Here is a 20,098-nt window from a genome sequence, read left to right on the forward strand (position 1 = left end):
GGGCGTCGTCTGCCGCTGCCCAGCGCGCCACTCCTCCGCCGTCGGCAGTCGCTCCTTCGCCGCCCGCGCGCCGCTCTTGCCCCCGCCGCCCGCGCACTGCGCTTCCCCCTGCCACCCGCACTCTTCGCCTCCCCCGCCGCCCACAGCGCATTCTCCCGTTGGCTCCTCGTGGGCCTCGTCCCCTCCCTCCTCGTAGCGCACCCGCCCGTCTCGCGCGACGCCAGTGTCCCCGTCGTGCGTGGCGTGACGCTGTGACCCGTCGGTCGGCCTGCCCAAGTCATAGAGGAGAAGAAGAGTGATAGATAAGAGGGGAGAGAGAGGAGCTGACGTGGCCACGCTGACATGTGGGCCCTACGTGGGTCCCATGCTGACTCAGCCGCCACGTCGGATAAAACCAGGGTCAAAACCACCGAATGACCTAAAGTGAATGGTTTTGTTAGTTGAGAGACGTCCGGTATCTGGTTTTGCGGTTGGGGGACGATTTTGTAACTCGATGACAAGTTGAGGGACCTTCGGTGTACTTTTTCCTTTTTAGAAAGGATTGGAAGTTTAGAGGGATGAGGCTATTAACTGCTTTATTTGGTTGGGATACATAGGAATTTTGGTGGGATGTGGATGAGTAATTGAGGGAGGAACTCCCTCCTTTTCAATACCTGGGTAGGGGGTGGTAATTGGGAGGGAATTCCTCCTTTACTTTGCCTAAACAAATCTCAGCCATCCGTTTATTAATGGCTTAATCTCTAACTAAACTCCCTATCAATTTCCACCACCTCTACCAAACAGGATATTGGGATTAAAATTCAAATTCCCATCTTAGTCTCACCATCAATTCTCTCGTGTAAACTCCCAATCCCCTTCCCTCGAGTTGCTAAACAAGTTGTATGGGCTTTTCCGCGTGGATATAGTAGAGAAATAAGTTCACCAGAGGTCTCTTAACTTAACAGCGAGATTTTTAAAGGTCCCTAAACCACAAAACCAGATATGTGTACCCCTAAACTCACACAAACTGTTCAAAAGAGGTCCCATTGCAGTATATGTGGGTGGTTAAACTGACGTGGCATCCTAGTCAGCAAAATTTTTTTTAAAGTATGTGGGACCCACATGTCAGTTAACATCGTTTTTTCTTTTCTTTTCTTCTCCTTCTCTTCTCTTTCTCTTCTTCTTCACTAAGTGAGCACGATGGGCGGGCAGCGGGCGAGCGCGGCAGCCGAGTGGCGGCGGGCAGCGGCAGGCGAGCGCGGCCTGTGGGCGAGCGGGCGAGCACGACGGCGGGCGAGCAGAGGAGCGCGACGGCTGGTCCGCGCGGCAGCCGAGCAGCGGCGGGCGGCGGCAGGCAAGCGCGGCTGGCGGGCGAAGCGGCGATGGGCGGGCGGCGGGCGAGGGCAGCAGCGGGTAGAGCGGATGAGCACGACGGCGGACGAGCACGACAGCAGGCGAGCGAACGAGCACGACGGTGGGTAGAGCGGATGGCGCCCCATGCCCCACGGCGTGGTGGTGGAGATATCGGCCGATCCGGAGTCTAGGAACACGGAGAGCGTGTAGGACTCATCGATGGCGGGGCCGAGCGGGACATCGGGGTCAGAGACAGAGAGCGCGAGGATGCGGGTGGGGATGCGAAAGAGGGTGTACTTGGCGGGGGGAACTAGCGGCGAGAACGACATGCTCGTTCGCTCTGTCCGCTCTGCGTGCCACTCTCGCCGCCGTCGCCGACGCGACTGGCAGAGTAAGCCGGCAGAGCTCGCCCACTGCCGCCACATTCCTCCTTCGGCCACCTCCGCCGTTGCGGCCCCCTCCTTCTCGCCCCGTGCTCGTCCGCTCGCCCGCCGTCCGCTCTGCTCGCAGCCCGTCGCGCTTGCCTTCCGCTTACCCACCATCGCCCATCGCTGCTCTGCCCGCATCCCGACGCCGCTCCGCCCGCCACCGTTCCACCCACAGCTGCGCTCACCTGTCGCCGCTCGGCTACTGCACGGACCAACCGTCGCGCTCACTCTGTGAAGAAGAAGAGAGAGAAGAGGAGGAGAAGAAAAGAAAAGAAAAAAACGATGTGCAACTGACTTGTGGGCCCCATGTACTTTTTTATTTTTTTTTTGCTGATTAGGATGTCACGTTAGCGAATCCGTCCACATATACTGCCATGGGACCTCCTTTGAACTGTTTGTGAGAGTTTAGGGGTATACATTTCTGGTTTTGTGGTTTAGGGACCTCAAAAAATCTCGCTGTTAAGTTGAGGGACTTCCGGTGAACTTGTTCCTATAGTAGACGATTCAGAAGGCCCAACTCGTGTCCGTCTCACTGATGGGCCGGGTGCTCCGCGGGCGGCCCACTTGAACGCGCCGCCTCTCCTAATCTCTTTGCTTACTCGCGGTTCGCGAAGCGCCGTCACAGCGGCTGCTTCCCCCTCTCTCTTCCGCCTCGGCGAGCAGCGACACCACCGGAGCAGGGCGGCCGGCGGCGACGGGCGGGGCCCGACGGGGAGGAGGTAGGCGGGCTTGGATCTGCAGGGCTCACGCGGCGTAAGAGCAGGGGAAGCCGTATCTCCGGCGGCGTTCATCGGTGAGAGGCGACAAACCCTAAGCATCTAGTACCATCTAGGTCGAGCTTTAGCTGAAATCTGTCGTGTGTGCGTGCGTTTTGTTCATCGGAATTCATGGCGATGGCTGCCTGACTGCTGGTTTTTTTTCTTCTCACTCCCTCCACAGCAGCAGGAAGTCGTCATGGCGACGGCGGAGCCGGTGGAGCCGCAGTCGCTGAAGAAGCTGAGCCTCAAGTCGCTCAAGCGCTCGCACGACCTCTTCGCGCCCACCCACTCCCTCCTCTTCACTCCCGATCCGGAGAGGTAAATCCTGCGCGCTCCCCTCTCTGCCCCCATCGTTAACCCTAGAACCCTAACGGCGCTGTTTGCTAAACTGTTTCCCCCCTTTGGTTTGGTTGTTGTGGCGGACGGCAGTAAGCAGGTTCGTGTCGGCTGCAAGGTCTGTTCGCACGTCTCTGTTCTCCACTTGTTAAGATTCCGTCCTTTATTTGCTTGGTTGATGAAGCCCCGAAAATAATTGATGGCGTTGTCGGATCTTTCAGGTGAATGCAGAGTACAGCGCGGTGAAGAACCTACCAACAGATCAGGGCCGAGGACAGGTCAAGAGTGCTGCGGCACCTTCAACTGCATTGGCGCTTCCAGGTAAAATATGGTGCCCTTTTATTTTGTATAATTGCATCTTTTGTTTTCCGTAGGTAAAATCTCATGGTATTCTTGAACAATTACAGTATTACGCAAATGCACATTGATGTAGATTGTTTGTGCTGCAAAAATCGAGACACCTGACACAAGCATAGCAAGCTTCCGTTTAAAACTGATTTTACTTTTACATTGAGCTCACAAATATCTTTTCAGGAACACAAGATGTCAAAGATGCTGATAACAAAGGCAGCAGTACTGCTATTGTTCCTGCACCACATATGCTCCCCAAAGCACCGTAAGTCCATTCATAGTTCGCTTGCCTGTAACTTTTTTACTCTTTTCTTAATTGTAGGCACTGAGAACTTCCTTTTTTTGATTTTTTAGGGATTCAACGATACCAGGCAAGAATACAACTATAACAATTCCTGGTTCATCTGACAGGTTTGTTCACTTATCTTTGCTTTAATCGTTGATATGCAGCTCAAACACTTGATGTTGCCCCAATGTGGCTAATCCAAAAACAGAAATGCCTTCAATTGAAACTTTGAACTAGCTCATGGCGTTTCCCCTTAGCCCTTTATGAACACCACCTTTGAGTGGCTCTAGTGCTTAGGTGAATTTGGATATGGGTGGGTCTTGGTGCTCAGGAATGGGTATCAGCTAACCTTTTTCGTCTTTAGAATGTGGGCAGCCTTGATAACTTGAAGTAGTAGTTGTTAAAGAAAATGTTGTTCCACTGAGTTGCAATACCATCATTGTGTATAGGTGCTTCTTAGGCTCCTAATGGCATGTGTGTTTTGATGCCAAGAAGAGAGGCTAAGAAATTTAGCCTCCCTAACCTGGAACTAGTAAACTGGAGGGAGAGAGGCTAAGCCACTCAATAGATTATTAATTGCTTTAAGTCGATGATGGGGTCTAACAGGATCACCAGTGTGGCTACGCATTGCAAGAATTTAGACTCTAGCTCCTGTTAGATGTGGCAGTGAGGTGGAAAACCAAACTCCTCATGCTAGAAACACTAGCAAGCGTATATATTCCATCCTTTATGATAGAACAGGTTGAAAATTTTCTAGTTTAACTGAAATATGAATTTCTGATGGCTTATATCTCATTTCAGATTCTCTACATCTGCACTGATGGAAAGGATACCAAGTAGATGGCCATGGCCTGTCTGGCATGCTCCTTGGAAGAATTATAGGGTAACTTTTTCCTCATTAGTGCTGGATTTTCTAGTTTTGCCTATGATTTGCACTAATGGTTTCTCAAAATGTGTGCAGGTGATCAGTGGTCACTTGGGATGGGTGCGGTCAATTGCATTTGATCCAAGTAACGAATGGTTCTGTACGGGTTCTGCCGACAGGACGATTAAGGTGAGCTTGCTCTCTTCTTCTGCAGTAGTGTTCCAATATGCTCTGGGATTTTTACATGTTACTAGCTGAATGCCCGTGCTTTGCGACAGGAATTAAAAAAGAGAACCCCGCCATACACTTTAAAGCCTAAAAAATTAAAATAAAATTATTCTAATTGTAAAACTCTTTAGGTCATATTATTCGTCATCATTTTTATCTCAATTTAAAATAAACTTTCCTTGTTTGATGGTGTAAGGTTGGGGAAGGGAAAGTCCACATATCTCACTGTTTGGTGGGTGGTGGTGGGTGGTGGTAGATTCACCACTCACCACCACCATTGGGGTCTTTTAGAGGAGTATAGATTTAGTTTGTTTATGTTGCTTTTTATTATTCTAAGCTGTTTGTGAACGTTTTGTGGCATACATCTGAAATCTTCATAGATTTAATTTTTTGCTGGATTGCTATACATCCCTTACAAATTTTCTTCAACAAAAGACCACGTGGTATGATAATGGCAAGTGAGGCTAGGGCCATTTGACACAACAAAGTGTTGTTTTCTGAGACTTGCACTCTTTATATGAATACAAACTCCCCTTTCTTCTTTACACTAATTTCTGTTGATATACATATCCAGTATGGGCACTGATCATAGGGTATCAGCATACCACAACTTTATTTCATCTTGTATATAGCACTTTTATTCGTTTAAGGGCTAGTTTTGAGCTCGACAACAGATGTCTGTTTTTTTTTTAATTATATTAAAATTTTTCTGTTTGTTTGTTGCAATTTCTTCAAGTCTAGCAATCTTGTTACTCCTAACAGTGTATATGTTCTGTTACTCTGTGGATGACCCCTGGAGGATTCAGAAAAATACTGAGTGCTTATTAGTTGTTCGTGAAGTCCTATTATCAGGGTTTATTTGGCCATTAAGTTTTTACTAGCTGTTTCTTTTGGATGATCTTATGGTTCTGATAGAAAAACGAGGCTATCTCTTTTCTCTCTTTCCCTCCTCACATTTACTAGTACATTAAGTCAACAAACCGACTTCCCCAACAAGCAACACTACTATAATTTCTAAATGCTGTTAGCTCATTCATCATGTGATTCTGTCTTGTTGTAGATCTGGGACCTTGCATCAGGAACATTGAAGCTTACATTGACTGGCCATATTGAACAAATTCGTGGTACGTTTTTCTTGGCATTGGTTATTAGGATCTGTATAGCAGCCTTCCACTGCTACTTGTTTTACTCTATAAGTTATAAGTTCATTTACTGATAAATTCAATGTGCATTGTAGGGCTTGCTGTGAGCCAACGGCACACATATTTATTTTCTGCTGGTGATGACAAACAAGTAAAGTGTTGGGATCTTGAACAAAACAAGGTTAGCTTATAGTTCGATGTAGATTGCAGTATACAGGGCATATTGGCATTATCGTAACATTTTGTTTCTTTTCATTTTTAAGGTTATTAGGTCTTATCATGGCCATTTGAGTGGGGTGTACTGCCTTGCTCTACATCCAACAATCGATATCTTGCTGACTGGTGGTCGCGATTCAGTTTGTAGGGTATATAATCACCTCTTTTATTTATATCTTATGCATAATCATTAGCATACATTGTACTAAGGTAGGTTCGGGTTTTTGCTGACCTTCATACACAGGTCTGGGACATCCGAACAAAAGCTCATGTTTCTGCTTTAACTGGTCATGATAACACCGTATGCTCAGTGTTTGCTCGTCCTACGGTAAGAAAGCTTTTGAATCTTTTGCAGCTTATTACTGCAATATCTAGTTTTGCGACTTAATGTTATTCTTTAGTTGGAGGCTTTCTTGTTCATAGCCATGTAGATCAGCTGAGTTTTCCTTTTAAAAATTCAATGACAAAACTACGCAACAATGATCTTGAGCACAGTTATCTTACACTTTTGAGGTTGTTCCTTGTGCTGGATAGTTTCTTGACAACTGAAGTACATACTGGCTTCATTCTTTGAAAAGTTAATCTTATGTTTATTTGTCTCAGGATCCACAAGTTGTCACGGGCTCACATGATTCAACTATCAAGTTCTGGGACCTTGTAGCTGGTATTTACTTTAGAATTTTACTACTGTGTTACTTGAGTGTTTTCTTGTATCTGTCCCTTTACAGTTATTTTTCCTATAGGAAGGACTATGTGTACTCTTACACATCATAAGAAATCAGTTCGGGCTATGGCGCTGCATCCAAAAGAGTTAGTTTCAATGCCATTAAATTTTTATACTATCTAGTATCTACCCTGCTGGAAATAATTATAATTTTTTTTCTTGTGCAGGAAATCGTTTGCATCTGCATCAGCAGACAATATAAAGAAGTTTAGCCTGCCCAAAGGCGAATTTCTACACAATATGCTGTGAGCATTCTTTTCACATTGTTTTTTGTTAACAGTGTTTGTGATATTTTTTTTTATGTAAATAGCACTGGCATATTATATTGTGCATTGTAAAATGCTTGGATACTGGATTTGAAGCTCATGTAGCTTATATGTAAGATCTGCTTAGGAGTCCAATAACCTTGAACTCACTTTCTTCTTTTAACCTCTAAGCTAGTTAACCTGAAAGAGTTAGGATATTTGAACTGAGCCTCTCTAGTAAGCTAGACTATGGAAAAGTATCAATTACCCTATACTTACATTTAGCTGTAGTCCTGTTTAAATTTTACTTTTTACTGAGTAATGAAGCATATTGTTTGTTGCCTTTCCATCTTTGGTGTGTTTCCTTGGCTTCAGTTTAAACTCTTAAATCGTGCACCCTTTTTTATACTTAACATGAAGCTGCAGGCTGGAGATATATTTTGAAACAGAAATAGGGTTTGATTGGAGGTATTTCGAGGTTGATCTAAGGAAAAGAAAATCATATTCAGATGCCTTAGCAATGTGATTTCAAGGGCTTTGCTTACTGTTGTAACTTGTAAACGAACAATAGCTAGGATCATATAACTTAAACTTGTCACCGATTGTCACCTTTCAGGTCCCAGCAGAAAACCATCATAAACTCAATGGCTGTAAATGAAGATGGTGTCTTGGCAACTGGAGGTATGCATTGTTGAAAACATCGAGTTTTTGCCTCCTTCCTATTTATTTTATTAAAGAAAAAGATGGTTTAATGTATTTAGTAATGCTGTATTTTCTATGCTATACTTGCTGGCCGCAACCGATTCAATAAAATTTTTTGCAGATCATATTATTAAAAGTAGTAATATCTTGTGCAGGGGATAATGGGAGTCTCTGGTTTTGGGATTGGAAGAGTGGCCATAACTTTCAACAAGATCAGACTATAGTACAACCTGGTAAGTATTGATTTGCATCATGTATGGGCTGTTATTATGTTTCTTTAAGTCACTAAATCGATCATCTTGATTGATCTTATTTCCAATTATAGGATCATTGGAGAGTGAGGCATGCATATATGCCCTTTCATACGATGTTAGTGGATCACGGCTGGTGACATGTGAAGCTGACAAGACAATAAAAATGTGGAAGGAAGATTTGTCAGCCACTCCAGAGACCCATCCTATCAATTTCAAGCCTCCAAAGGACATCAGAAGATACTGATCAGACACCTGGTGCATCTAATTTCAGACAGGGTACTTTTAACTCCCTAAATACCTATGTTGTTGTAGTGTTTATGCTAAATTCAAATTGGTTGAATCACACTAGGGATTCCATGCATCGCCATGGAATGGACCTGTCTGAATTTTGCCGTGCTTCGCAAATCCTCCTTATCTACCGAACAGAATATTGACTGTAAGAAGTTTTCATATATTAGAAGAGTTTCCTCTTGGCGAACATATCTGGGTTTGCCCATAGTTGTGGCACAGCATTGCATTTTTCTTTCTATTCTTTTCTTTTCATTTTTTTTTGGAGAGGGCATTGCATTCACATAGCTTCCGGATAATATAATCCTATCGTTGGATGTAAAGCCCCTATAGGGCTTTAATCAGCACGTGACTTGCACGTGCGTTGACATGTGGAGCGGCGACACCAGAACTCCTGCCGGTCATGTATTGTATGTTTCAGTAAAGTTACTCTTCAAATTTTAGTGCGGCATCCTGTAAAGTTACTCTTAAAATTTATGCTCAATACTCCTATATGGTGTTTCTATACCTGGGAGCAAAATTGTCATGCCAATAGACTCGATTATTCTACTTGAATTACAGGCGGGTCAAGTCCTGAATTTGACAGGGATTATCAATCAATTCATGGTTGTCCACATAAGCAGGCGAGTTAAATTATGTGTTGGTCTTGAATTGGTCGGATAAGTGGCTCCTGTCATGGGCATGGATGGAACTAGAAGTATAAGCGCGGCGCCACGGCGCGCGCAGCTGCGCACACAAGGATATGATTAACAGCTTAAGCAAAGCTACTGTTAAACATATAGCTATTGTTGACCAAATGTTGCTATGTAATTTTATTTAGCTTTCAAAACACATCTATGTGTAACATAATGCCAATATCTTGTACACCAAAAATAGAATCATTACATAGCTTCTTAAATTAAACAAAGTTTTAGGAAACTATCAGGGCTAGTTGAACAACATGAGCCTAACAAAAAATAAGTCCACATGGTAACTTTTTTTCCCAACCAATTCCCGTTCCCCAGACATACAGGATGTAGGACCATATGTCTCGTACATTCATAGTACCAATTGCTCATATAAAAAGAAATTACAAATTAAAAAATTTGGAAAGTAAAGATGCTATAACGGAAAAGGGCTCTATTGAGTTAGCAAATATAGAGGCGACCAGCCCAATATCATCAAGTTTGAGAATTAGTATAAAACCCAAAGAACACAATTGCTTGCACTTAGAAAAGCAGAGTCATTCAATTCTCTGCTATGCCAGCAACTCCAAAGTCCTTACATGGAGCACCTCCTTACCTGCAAGCAAGAAGGCACACAACTGAATTAGTTTGGTATGGGAATAATTTGCAGAAGTAAATAAGATAAATTATTAAAAATAAATAAAGGAGGATAGGAGTAGAATATATTAGCTAGGTAATCCATGCAAGCCATGGAACAACAGAGATCATGTATTCTATGTGGGACAACAGAGATGTATTTTTCAACAACTCTTTTAGGACCTATGCACATATAATAAGATACACGATACATAAAGCAATTTGGGATCGATCTAATATATTAGGGCATGTAGGTAAGCAAAAGGATTGCAGCAAACCATTTGATTGTACACCACTTTTGGTAATTCGCCCTAGCAACCAAAAGTAGGTATTTTCTAAGCTTCTATCTGCGATATTATGATGAGAAAATTAATTACCTTTTATGGTGCTTCGTACATTGCTTTTTCTTACCCCTGCAAGAGAGGTGAGGAGATCAAGCAGCAACCACAAGCCATAAATCGGTTGTTTACTGATCAAGGGTCTGCGATCATCCAATGAATGCTTCGAAGTAGGAGTATTGTCAAGGACTGTAGATCTGGTTAATAATAAAGTCAAGTGTGGCAAAACACCATAACCTATAAAAAAAACAGGCCCTATTAAGCTCTAAAAGAACCTAATCCAATTTTCAGTATGCAATGAACGTTAGATGGTAATAGATCTTCAGTTCCAATTGAGCTTTAACTGTCAAGCTAGGCATGAGAGCCTTATAGACTTTAACATGTTCTGAAAGGATGCGGCTCAATGAGTTATAATTTTATTTATAATTTTACAAAGTGCAACATTGTAGGACAATAAATATTAGGCCCTTCAATTTTCGCTGTCAGTTTCATGTGTTATGATAGCATCAGGGAAATGCTAGGTAGTTCTGCTCTATATATGAAAATTACAATTAAAAGGATGGCTATTGACTGATAAGAGCGTTAGATCACAGTTCATGTTCCATTTTTCCAAAAGAACAATTCTGTAAGTTTGAAAGCATGCTTGTTAGCATCACAAGTAAGACCAATCACTACATCTGGCCTCACATAGATAACCCACTTAACCAAATACAATAGTGTAAAAGATAATGCAGATAATCTGCCTAACCAAAATCCAGTTTCAAGGAGCTCATTCACATTCAGAAAAGTTGTATATCAATGAACCTAGAGCATGAAAAGCCTAGTAGGATACTATAATGAGCCATGCAATTTTTTTTAACAAGAAACAGACTAACACGAGGCACATACAGTGGTCTAATAATAAAAAAAAGAACACCACCGACAACAACTGAACAAGTCAGCATAAAAACCACCAGAACCCACAATAATTCAATACTTTCCTGCAGTTTGAATAGGTAAGATGCAGTCGAATAAAAAACCTGAATGATTGCATCACCGCCGAGGCAGTAAAACATGCACATAAAAAACTCGTCACTACCGCTTTGCTTTGGGATTTGTTAATTCAAATTGCTTTGCAATCGACCAAAATAACAGCCTCAAGTGTTCTTAGGAACACGTTCAGGAAAAAAAAAAGGTTTAGGAACTTCCAGTACATCGAAAGAACCTGGTTGGACAAAAAGAAACTTCCAGTAGTCTGAAGAATAAAGACTCCATAAAACTCATCACTTACACAGATACAGCAAGGTCGTCGTCGCCGCCCGCAACGCTTAATCATGGGCTGATGTCTGCTGTCATCCAACCAATGCGTCCGTCGGTTCGGAAGGAGGAAGAGCCGACAACAAAACTTGAGCCACAGCGAGTTGCAATCGTCCGGCCCTAGACCGGGGCCAATCCGGCGACAAGGTGCCAGATCCGGCATTCCCCGAGGACGGCTCAGCGTCGGCCCGGAGGATGGGTGCCACCTTGGCTGGAAGAATATGGGACGGTACAGACTGCAGCCATAGGGTCGTCAGGTAGAAGGGGCATCGGCTAGCAACGTCGACCGGGAGGAAGAGGACCGCCGGTGGTGGGGTGGGAGCGACGGCGGCAGGAGGCACGGGTGTTGGGGGGGGGGGGGGGGGTGGAAATAGGCACCTGAGCGGGAGGACGACATGGCGCGGGGGGTTAGGGGTGGTGGGTAGGGCGGTTGATGGGGCCGCCGGCGGCCTCGCTTTCGTCCGCTTTGAGCGCCCACCGCCGGCTGCTGAGGCCTTCGCCACCTTGCCACATCCGCTGGCCCTGCTCCTCGCCGCTGACCTTGCTCGTCAAATCCGACACCCCACCGAGCGAGGCGAGAGGGTATACCTGGCCAAATGGACCGTGCCAAGCCGGGCCGGCCCGAGCACGGCAGTACTGTAGCCGGCCCAGGCCCGGCACGGCACGCCAGCCTGTGGGCCGTGCCAGCACGGCCCGTTATCCCGTACCGTGTTTGGGCCGACGACTCAGCCCGTAGGCCGGCACGGCACGGCACGTTTACTTTAGCGTGCCGGCATGGCACGGCCCAGGCATGGCACGGCCCACCGGCCCATTTATTTTTCCTACGATTTTCTAATTTTTCCCATATATTTCTCATATTTTTTATTTTTTTTTCACATTTTATCTTATTTGTACCATATATTTTATGATATATTTCCTAAATTTTCCTCACATTTATCCTATATTTATCATGTTTTCCTTTATATTATGTTTTTTCTACCTTTTTTTTCCTTTTTTCCCCTCAAATTTCAATTTTTATGGGCCACATGTACTAGTGGGCCGGCTACCAGCCCACGGTCCGCTACAGTAGCCGTGCCGGCCCGGCACGGCCCAGCACCTCCTTGGGCCGTGCTTGGGCCGAGGCCTTGGCACGTGGGCCAGCATGGCACGGCCCACTACAGGAGCCGTGCCTAACGGGCCGTGCCCTAGTGGGCCGTGCCGTCAGTGTGCCATGCCGTGCTAGGCCGGGCCGCCCGTTTGGCCTGCTATACGACAGGGCAAGAGAGAGGAAGCGGCGGCATTGGGGAGATGAAGAGTACAGGCGGTGACGACGGCTAGGGAAGAACGAGGAGGCGGCGGTGGCGCATGAAGAAGGGGCTAGGGAGTACCGGCTCCGACGGGCGGCGGTCGCGCGGTCAGCTCCGCCGCCACCTCAAGCCCTGATGGACGCGTCCGCCTTTCGTCCCGTCGACGTCACCACAAGGGGAGGGGTAAGGAGGGAGGAGGCACCGGCGGTAGATCGTGGTGTGTGTGGGCATGCGGAGGCGACGGGTGACGGTGGCGGCAGCGGAACCCCTCGCGGGGAAGGCGGACGATGGTGCCGCACCTGTCGGCCTCCGCCGCTTCGTCGTCCGAAGCTATCGCGGCCATCCTCCTCCGTCGCGCCGTCTCCTCCGGCCGCTAGATCTAGCGGCGGCGGAGCTGGATCCAGCCGTGGGAGGGCCAGATCTGGCTACGGCGGCACCGGAGACGAGGCCACGAGCCGCGCCGTCGCACGGCCTGCAAGGAGAGGCAACGGAGAGCGGGGGGAGGACGGACGACGTCGGCGGCGGCGAGTGGAGGGCGTACGACGACGGAGGTGACTCGGGGAGGGCGGACGGAGGCGAGGGGAGTCCCGCGCCGGCGCCGGCACCGAGCACGGGGCGTGGGTGGGGCGGCGGCCGCGTGGTGAGGGAGTGGGGAACAGCCCGTGGTTAGGGTTTGGGGTATGTGTGGTTGTTTTTTCGAAAAAACCCCTTAGTTTTTAATATTTACAGCGTTACCCCTAAAACGGAATTTTCTCTTCTTCACATTGTATATTTGTGAAATAGGAGGGTTTTTTCGCAACAAACACAACGGGTGTGAACCTGTTCAAGGACGTATACGATATTTCGTGGAAACACAAGGAATTTTTTTGCAAAATATCCTTTTAATCAAACAGGTTCCAGCCCGCCGTCGAGACCGGCGCGTGCGCACACCCCCATAGCGCCCAAAAAAAATCGTTGGACCAGTGACCGCTTACGAGCGGTAACGCAGGCGTGCGCGAGGAGCCGGAACGAGGAGGAGCGACGGGTAAACCATCCAGATAGCCAAAAAAATCAAGAAAATGAGAAAAACGGTGGGGTTAGGGGAGTTATTGATTGATGATTAGAGGCAAACAAGAGCTATCTAATTTCAGCCTTGTAACCTAATTTAATTTCTCTTGGTCTTGAGGCCTACAGCGATGGATGCATCCATGCAAATGCATGTGCCGCAAAGGATGTCCCTATGCTGATGGGTATGAATATTGTTTCTTGTTAAGCTGTCTTATTAATTTGTTCGTTGTTAGTCGATACAGGCTAACACTGAGCTGGCTGACCACAACCGCTAGAAGATGATTAGTTTCCCTGCTACAGTGTACATTTTGTTCCCATGATCAAACTTTGTGAGTAATTTATCCAAGTATGACAGGACCAGAGCACACTACACTCTTTCGTTTTGTTCGTAAACAGATAAGAAAAGCCGTGTTGAAATCATAAATATATCCGCTCCAACATTAATATCATTGGCGTTTAATTATCTCGGCTGAATTATTTGATATCATGATTTCGGCTGAATTATTTGATATCATGATTTATCGCATATGTTCGTATGTATATGTTAATTAAACAGTCAAGCAGGTACATAGCGCTCTCCAACACCACTAAGATCAATTAACCTCGGTCACTTCAGGAGTCCCAGTTGATTAACACGGCTTATTCTGAAGATACTTAGAGGCATCGATCAATACAGTTTGTGCTACTAATTCAGGTAATTAGGGCCAAAGATTATGCGTACCTGTGTTGTTATGGAAACATACGTGCGTGCATGATTAGTTATTACAGGTCGTCATTGATTGAGACCACGATAGTAATATTGATGTCGTTCCGTATATACTACATCTTTCCAGAATTCCAGTTCCTCAGCACTGCACTGCAGAAGGAGAGCATGCATGCATGCAGCAGGACAAGCTAACTAACCAGTTGCTGCCAGAGAGCCCGAGGGCCACAGAGCCTTGGGGTTTTCTGTTCACGAGCCGTACAATAATTAGCATGTAAAGACAAGTGCTTAATACTCCCTCCATCTTAAATATGTGACGTCGTTGACTCTTTTAAATGTTTGACGTCGTTGACTTTTTTAAATATGTTTTACTGTTCGTCTTATTTAAAAACTTTTACGAAATATGTAAAACTATATGTATATATACTTTTAACAATGAATTAAATGATAGAAAAAGCATTAATAATTACTTAATTTTTTTAATAAGACGAACGGTCAAATATGTTTAAAAAAATTAACGGCGTCAAACATTTAGGGACGAAGGGAGGAGCTAGCTATAAGCTGAGCTTTCGAGGGCTTTGTCAAGTGACTCTGTGGCTATATATATACGTGACTGTGTGTGTGCATTGCCAATGCAGGTAATTAAGCAGTACAGCACCAATTAAGCAAAGCCACAGCAACGAGAGAGAGCTTGTGAAGTTGTGATATTTCATTTTGACCATATGGGTTACTCCTACTCTTCCGCCGCCGTGGCGGTGAGCGTTTTGGTGGTGGCGTTGGCGGCGGCGGCGTCGGGCCAGCTGTCGACGACGTTCTACGCCTCGTCGTGCCCGACCGCGCTGTCGACGATCAGGAGCGCCGTGAACGCGGCGGTGGCCAGGGAGCCCCGCATGGGCGCCTCCCTGCTCAGGCTCCACTTCCACGACTGCTTTGTCCAAGCAAGTCTCATCCATTAGTCTTAAAATTTTAATTATTACTCCTGCCCCTATACTTAATTCTCTATTGCTTTATATGATTTTTTTTTTCGATTACATGATAGACACACACCACTACACACGTAACACTATACTTATATATCCACGAATGTGTCCTCATAACACACGCTTAAAGAGATATATTCTTGATCTCAGTGAAATTCTATTGAGATATACTACTAACATGAATTGGCTAGGTAGGATGCTGTGATTTACGGGCCAGGGTGTTTGGTTCACGACAACACTTTATCACACCATATTTTTTTTTATTGTCACAGTTTGTTAGACATATACTTTGTTCAGTGTAACCGTTATGGCTTATTCACATTTTTTTCAATAGCATGTCTCTTATGTCATAGACTTAATTTTCTTACCAATTTCATAGGGATGCGACGCGTCGATACTGCTGGCCGACAATGCCACCTTCCGGGGGGAGCAGGGTGCGTTCCCTAATGTCAACTCGCTGAGGGGATTCGAGGTCATCTCTAGCATTAAGACGCAACTCGAGGCATCCTGCAGGCAGACCGTCTCCTGCGCCGACATCCTTGCTGTCGCCGCCCGCGACTCCGTCGTCGCCGTACGTCGATCCCTAGCTTGCTAGCTTGTCTCAAATTAATTGAACGCAACAACTCTCTCCGTCCTGTAAAAGACAAATCTTAAATGGGATATGACACATTCTAATACTACGAATCTGGATATAAGATAGTAGATTTATTTTTCTTAGACGAAGAGAGCAGCCATTAACATTGTACGACATGGATGCAGCTAGGAGGTCCATCGTACCCGGTGGAGCTCGGGAGGAGGGACGGGATGACGACGAACCAAACCATGGCGAACACCAACCTCCATCCACCGACCACCGACCTGGGTAACTTCGTCACTAGCTTCGCCGGGAAAGGGCTCAGCCCCACCGACCTGGTTGTACTCACTGGTAATTAAGGCTCCCATTTCTGGTTAATTAATTACTTACTCGTTTCCCTGAGTACGATTTCCTAAACTACATTTTGTAAGTATTATATATACATATTTTAATAAAAGAAATCAAATAATTTTGTTTTAAATTTATAATAGTTAATACTTAATTAATTAATTAATTATACGGTAATAACTTGTTATGTTTTGCGTGAGGCTAAAAAGCTCAGTTCATAAGCATATTCGAATGCACCCTAAGTACTAAGCTGCATGGGGCAAGCTATATGTCACTCAAGTGTTCTTTTTTTTAAATCGCACGAATTTAATCACTATTTTTTTACAGTAAAACCAACCATGCATATGTGAAGCTTGACCTTAATGTAGTGGATGAGTGAGCGATGAAACTAGGTCCAACCTAACAGCTTCATCGGTTTTTTAAAGAAATATCAAATCTAAGGAAAAATCAGAGGTACGAACCATGCGATTTTTAAGGAAAAAAAATTCACACGAGATAGATATATAGCGAATTCGATCTGCAGTAACATATACTCCCTCCGTTTCGAAATGTTTGACGTCATTGACTTTTTAGCACATGTTTGACCATTCGTCTTATTTAAAAATTTTAAGTAATTATTAATTCTTTTTCTATCATTTGATTCATTGTTAAATATATTTTTATGTAGGCATATAATTTTATATATTTCACAAAAGTTTTTGAATAAGACGAACGGTCAAACATGTGCTAAAAAGTCAATGGTGTCAAACATTTCGAAATGGAGGAAGTAGTATATAAGCTCTCCTACTACATACATACATAGGCCTCTTGCGTGGATTAGATAGCTACGGCCCACGGCTAGCTGCAGCTGCTTTTTTTTGTGTTCAGTAGATCCAAGCCGATCGATATCAAACAGCTAGACCAACGTATACTAGCTAATTAAAATTAGAAAGGACGTGGATTTTTATCCCTCGAGGGGATATCCTCTCGTTGCTTGTATATCATCTAAATAGTTATTAAAAAATTTAAAATGAAATATATCATTTCACAAACAAATATGTAAGGTCAAATTCGATTTATACCTAAGGTCATAAAATATGTTGTATTTACGAAGGGTTAATTTGAGTTGTTTCAGCTTTAATATACGTGTGTAGATGCCACATCAAACTGGTTAATTAGCTGGTGAAAGCGGCGGTTTTCTTTATCGTTAGTTGGAAAAATAAATCAGCAGTAGTGCAACAGCAGGAGGCTGCCACTTTCTTCCTTCGAGATGGTGAGCAGGTGAGTACCACCTCCACATTGTTGCCAGGTGTCTGTGTTTGTTGCTCTGTATTCCTAACCTCTTCTGCCTAGTTTTCCTCGTATTCCACGCGCACGCTTTTCAAACTGCAAAATGGTAAGTTCTTTTATAAAATTTCTATATGAAAGTTGTTTAAAGAATCATATTGATCCATTTGTTTAAAAAAATATTAATACTTAATTAATCACGTGCTAATGAACTGCTCCGTTTTTCGTGCACTGAAAATGTGTTGAGAACCGGAGAAACGATCACACTCTTTTGGATCCTTCTCGTGCCTCTTAGCTTTTGATCAATCCAAGCCGTCCTTCCTTAATCCAATGGCTGATATAATGTTGTATATGTGGCACAATGACAGAGGGAATAAACATTCTACGTTCATATTATGATGATGATATTCTATGACGAAGATCATTAACTAATTTTGCTTGAAACTGTCCACGTAATTGTCTATACGTTGGAAACGTGATTATTTTTTAATTAGATTTGTCAAACTTTCCTGTGTTTATGGATACTTGTTAATGTTGATTGGAAGTACTATATATAGGTGTAAATGTTGGATGTTGAATCAATATTGATTCAAGTGAGTCCAAAAAAGGTTGATTTAAAGTATAGTAGAAATAGGTTTTCAAAAATAAATCAGTCCCCTTTCATAATCAAGAAAAAAACATATATGTCCTGTAGAATGTGACGCATTCGTTGCATAGTGTTTCTTATAAGTCCTTTTCGTTGATAGGATTTGTTCACTGAATGTGACCAAGTAACTAACTCAGGTACCCTACACTCAATTATCCCCTCATATCGCTAATCTTCTGTGCGAAACTGGGATATGCTTAAGTCAACCACCGCCTTTGCTCCTCATCAAATGTCGGTGCATGTAGTGTTAAAATACGATTATTGTTCTTATCGAGTTGGTTCCTATTTATTTACAACCGTAAATTAAAGTTATTTTTTAAGAAATATTAAACTAAAATTCAATTGTGTAAGCATGTTTTTTATCGGAATTTGACCGGTTTTAGATAATAACCACTCAGTTATCACAGTTTTTAATAAAACCACTGGGGAAATGGTTTTTTTTTCTCTTCTCTACAACTATTAAAAACACTCCTCATCTCTTTCCCCTCACTCGCGTAGTCGCGTGTAGCGCATTAAAAAAAATCGCTAGATACAAACTGTTGCTACATGCTAAAAAAATCACTAGAATTGAAAAAAACCCAAAAGAAAAAGAAAAAGAAAAGCGGTTGGATAAATAATATCTTTTTTTATACTTAGATTCACATTTTATGCCCTAGCCTATTTTCAATGGTATGGTCATGTTTCAATGCCCGAACATATTAATTAGTAGGAGTAGCTTTTTTTTTTAACGGATTTACTAGAAGAACTTTTTCTAGCTTTCGAATTTCCAGCCATACGATGTTGTGTTAAGATTCGTGCTATACTATTTACATATAAATATAAGTTACATTATAGTTACAATTAGTTACTACACCGTAACTACATTATAACTTCTATATAATGGGGACATATCCGGTGAAAACCATCAAATAAGTTAAAACCCGTAAAAACTATATCTAAAAGTTCATGAATTCATGAAAAAATTATTAGAGATAGGTATAGGCATGAAATACATTCATACAACTTCATTTGAGAGAAACAAAAAGACAAATTTCTGGTGAACAGTAACAGGACACTATTCACTCGAAATTTGTTTTTTTTCTCTCAAATGAAGTTGAGTTTGGACTTGAGATTTTGTATGAATGTATTTCATGCCTATACCTATCTCTAATAATTTTTTCATGAATTCACAAACTTTTAGATGTAGTTTTCACGGGTTTTCATTTATTTGATGGTTTTCACCGGATATTCCCCCTATATAATTTAGGTATAAAAGACTGTATTTATTTTATATATACAAGTTATAATATTATAGTGTTATAGTATAATTATGGTGAAATTATATTATATAGTTACATTTAAAAGTTTTTCAATTAAAAAGCTTGCGACGATTTTAATAAAGGAACATTTCTGCAAACGTCTGACACAATTAAGTGGATCTTCTGGCTACTACTGTAACTACACATGCAGGAGCGCACACGGTGGGCGTGGCGCAGTGCACCAACTTCCGGTCGCGGCTCTACGGCGAGTCCAACATCAACGCGCCGTTCGCGGCGTCGCTCCGGGCGAGCTGCCCGCAGGCCGGCGGCGACACCAACCTGGCGCCGCTGGACTCCACCCCCAACGCCTTCGACAACGCCTTCTTCACCGACCTCATCGCCGGCCGCGGCCTCCTCCACTCCGACCAGGAGCTCTACCGCGGCGACGGCTCCGGCACCGACGCCCTCGTCCGCGTCTACGCCGCCAACCCCGCCCGCTTCAACGCCGACTTCGCCGCCGCCATGGTGCGCATGGGCGCCATCAGGCCGCTCACCGGCACGCAGGGCGAGATCAGGCTCAACTGCTCCAGGGTCAACTGATCTGTATATCTCTACGAAATGCGTCGATCTACTGTACCTACGTGGATAGAATCGAATCGAATAAGACTAGACTATTAATAAGCTAATAAGTGATTAGCGATATCGCGATATGTATAAGTGCGCCACGTGATATTGAATTTATGTAAGGGCTTGTCCGGTTTATTGCCATTTTCAACCCTATCGACTTTTAATATTATTATTAAATTTTGGTAGAATAAACGTACTCTTGTCATTGCTGCCTACTATCATTTGGTATTTTCAAAAATTTAAACACTACCAAAATTAATCTAGACTCTTGTCATTGCCATCTTACTAAAATT

General features: G+C 43.9%; 2 protein-coding genes and 1 long non-coding RNA gene across 5 annotated transcripts; 2 read left to right on the top strand and 1 right to left on the bottom strand.

Moving 5' to 3' along the window:
* Positions 1 to 2,375: 2,375 nt before the first annotated feature.
* LOC127767026 (protein pleiotropic regulatory locus 1-like) lies at positions 2,376 to 8,347 on the top strand. 3 transcript variants are annotated; one of them, XM_052292227.1, is made up of 18 exons: positions 2,376 to 2,592; positions 2,700 to 2,836; positions 2,948 to 2,972; positions 3,076 to 3,175; positions 3,389 to 3,470; positions 3,560 to 3,616; positions 4,293 to 4,374; positions 4,453 to 4,545; positions 5,645 to 5,708; positions 5,822 to 5,907; positions 5,990 to 6,091; positions 6,187 to 6,270; positions 6,546 to 6,606; positions 6,686 to 6,752; positions 6,834 to 6,911; positions 7,528 to 7,592; positions 7,769 to 7,846; positions 7,939 to 8,347. In XM_052292227.1, exons 2-18 carry the CDS (start codon positions 2,715 to 2,717, stop codon positions 8,109 to 8,111), a joined length of 1,419 nt encoding a protein of 472 aa, XP_052148187.1. In that variant the 5' UTR covers positions 2,376 to 2,592; positions 2,700 to 2,714; the 3' UTR covers positions 8,112 to 8,347. The 3 variants fall into 3 exon arrangements, with proteins under 3 accessions (XP_052148187.1, XP_052148185.1, XP_052148188.1); XM_052292225.1 differs by having other exon boundaries at positions 2,376 to 2,553; XM_052292228.1 differs by having other exon boundaries at positions 2,376 to 2,553; positions 2,703 to 2,836.
* An 824-nt stretch (positions 8,348 to 9,171) lies between these two features.
* LOC127767027 (uncharacterized) lies at positions 9,172 to 11,680 on the bottom strand. Its single transcript, XR_008016330.1, has 3 exons — positions 11,065 to 11,680; positions 9,834 to 10,031; positions 9,172 to 9,436 (listed from the first exon to the last, which is right to left on the bottom strand). It is a non-coding gene; the product is annotated as an uncharacterized LOC127767027 (long non-coding RNA).
* A 3,089-nt stretch (positions 11,681 to 14,769) lies between these two features.
* On the top strand, positions 14,770 to 19,953 carry LOC127765347 (peroxidase 70-like). Its single transcript, XM_052290219.1, has 4 exons — positions 14,770 to 15,064; positions 15,486 to 15,677; positions 15,866 to 16,031; positions 19,390 to 19,953. The coding sequence occupies exons 1-4, from the start codon at positions 14,849 to 14,851 to the stop codon at positions 19,776 to 19,778; spliced, it is 963 nt and encodes a 320-aa protein (XP_052146179.1). The 5' UTR covers positions 14,770 to 14,848; the 3' UTR covers positions 19,779 to 19,953.
* Positions 19,954 to 20,098: the final 145 nt, after the last annotated feature.

Source organism: Oryza glaberrima, chromosome 3 (assembly GCF_000147395.1).
Source record: "Oryza glaberrima chromosome 3, OglaRS2, whole genome shotgun sequence".
Classification (NCBI taxonomy): Eukaryota; Viridiplantae; Streptophyta; class Magnoliopsida; order Poales; family Poaceae; genus Oryza; species Oryza glaberrima.

Excerpts from the sequence above, each read along its gene's own strand:
- LOC127767026 (XM_052292227.1), top strand. The coding sequence starts at position 2,715 with ATGGCGACGGCGGAGCCGGTGGAGCCGCAGTCGCTGAAGAAGCTGAGC. Across the intron at positions 4,546-5,644 it reads CTGCCGACAGGACGATTAAG|ATCTGGGACCTTGCATCAGG; the intron begins GTGAGCTTGCTC and ends GTCTTGTTGTAG. Across the intron at positions 7,593-7,768 it reads TGGTGTCTTGGCAACTGGAG|GGGATAATGGGAGTCTCTGG; the intron begins GTATGCATTGTT and ends TATCTTGTGCAG.
- LOC127765347 (XM_052290219.1), top strand. The coding sequence starts at position 14,849 with ATGGGTTACTCCTACTCTTCCGCCGCCGTGGCGGTGAGCGTTTTGGTG. Across the intron at positions 15,065-15,485 it reads TCCACGACTGCTTTGTCCAA|GGATGCGACGCGTCGATACT; the intron begins GCAAGTCTCATC and ends CCAATTTCATAG. Across the intron at positions 16,032-19,389 it reads CGACCTGGTTGTACTCACTG|GAGCGCACACGGTGGGCGTG; the intron begins GTAATTAAGGCT and ends CTACACATGCAG.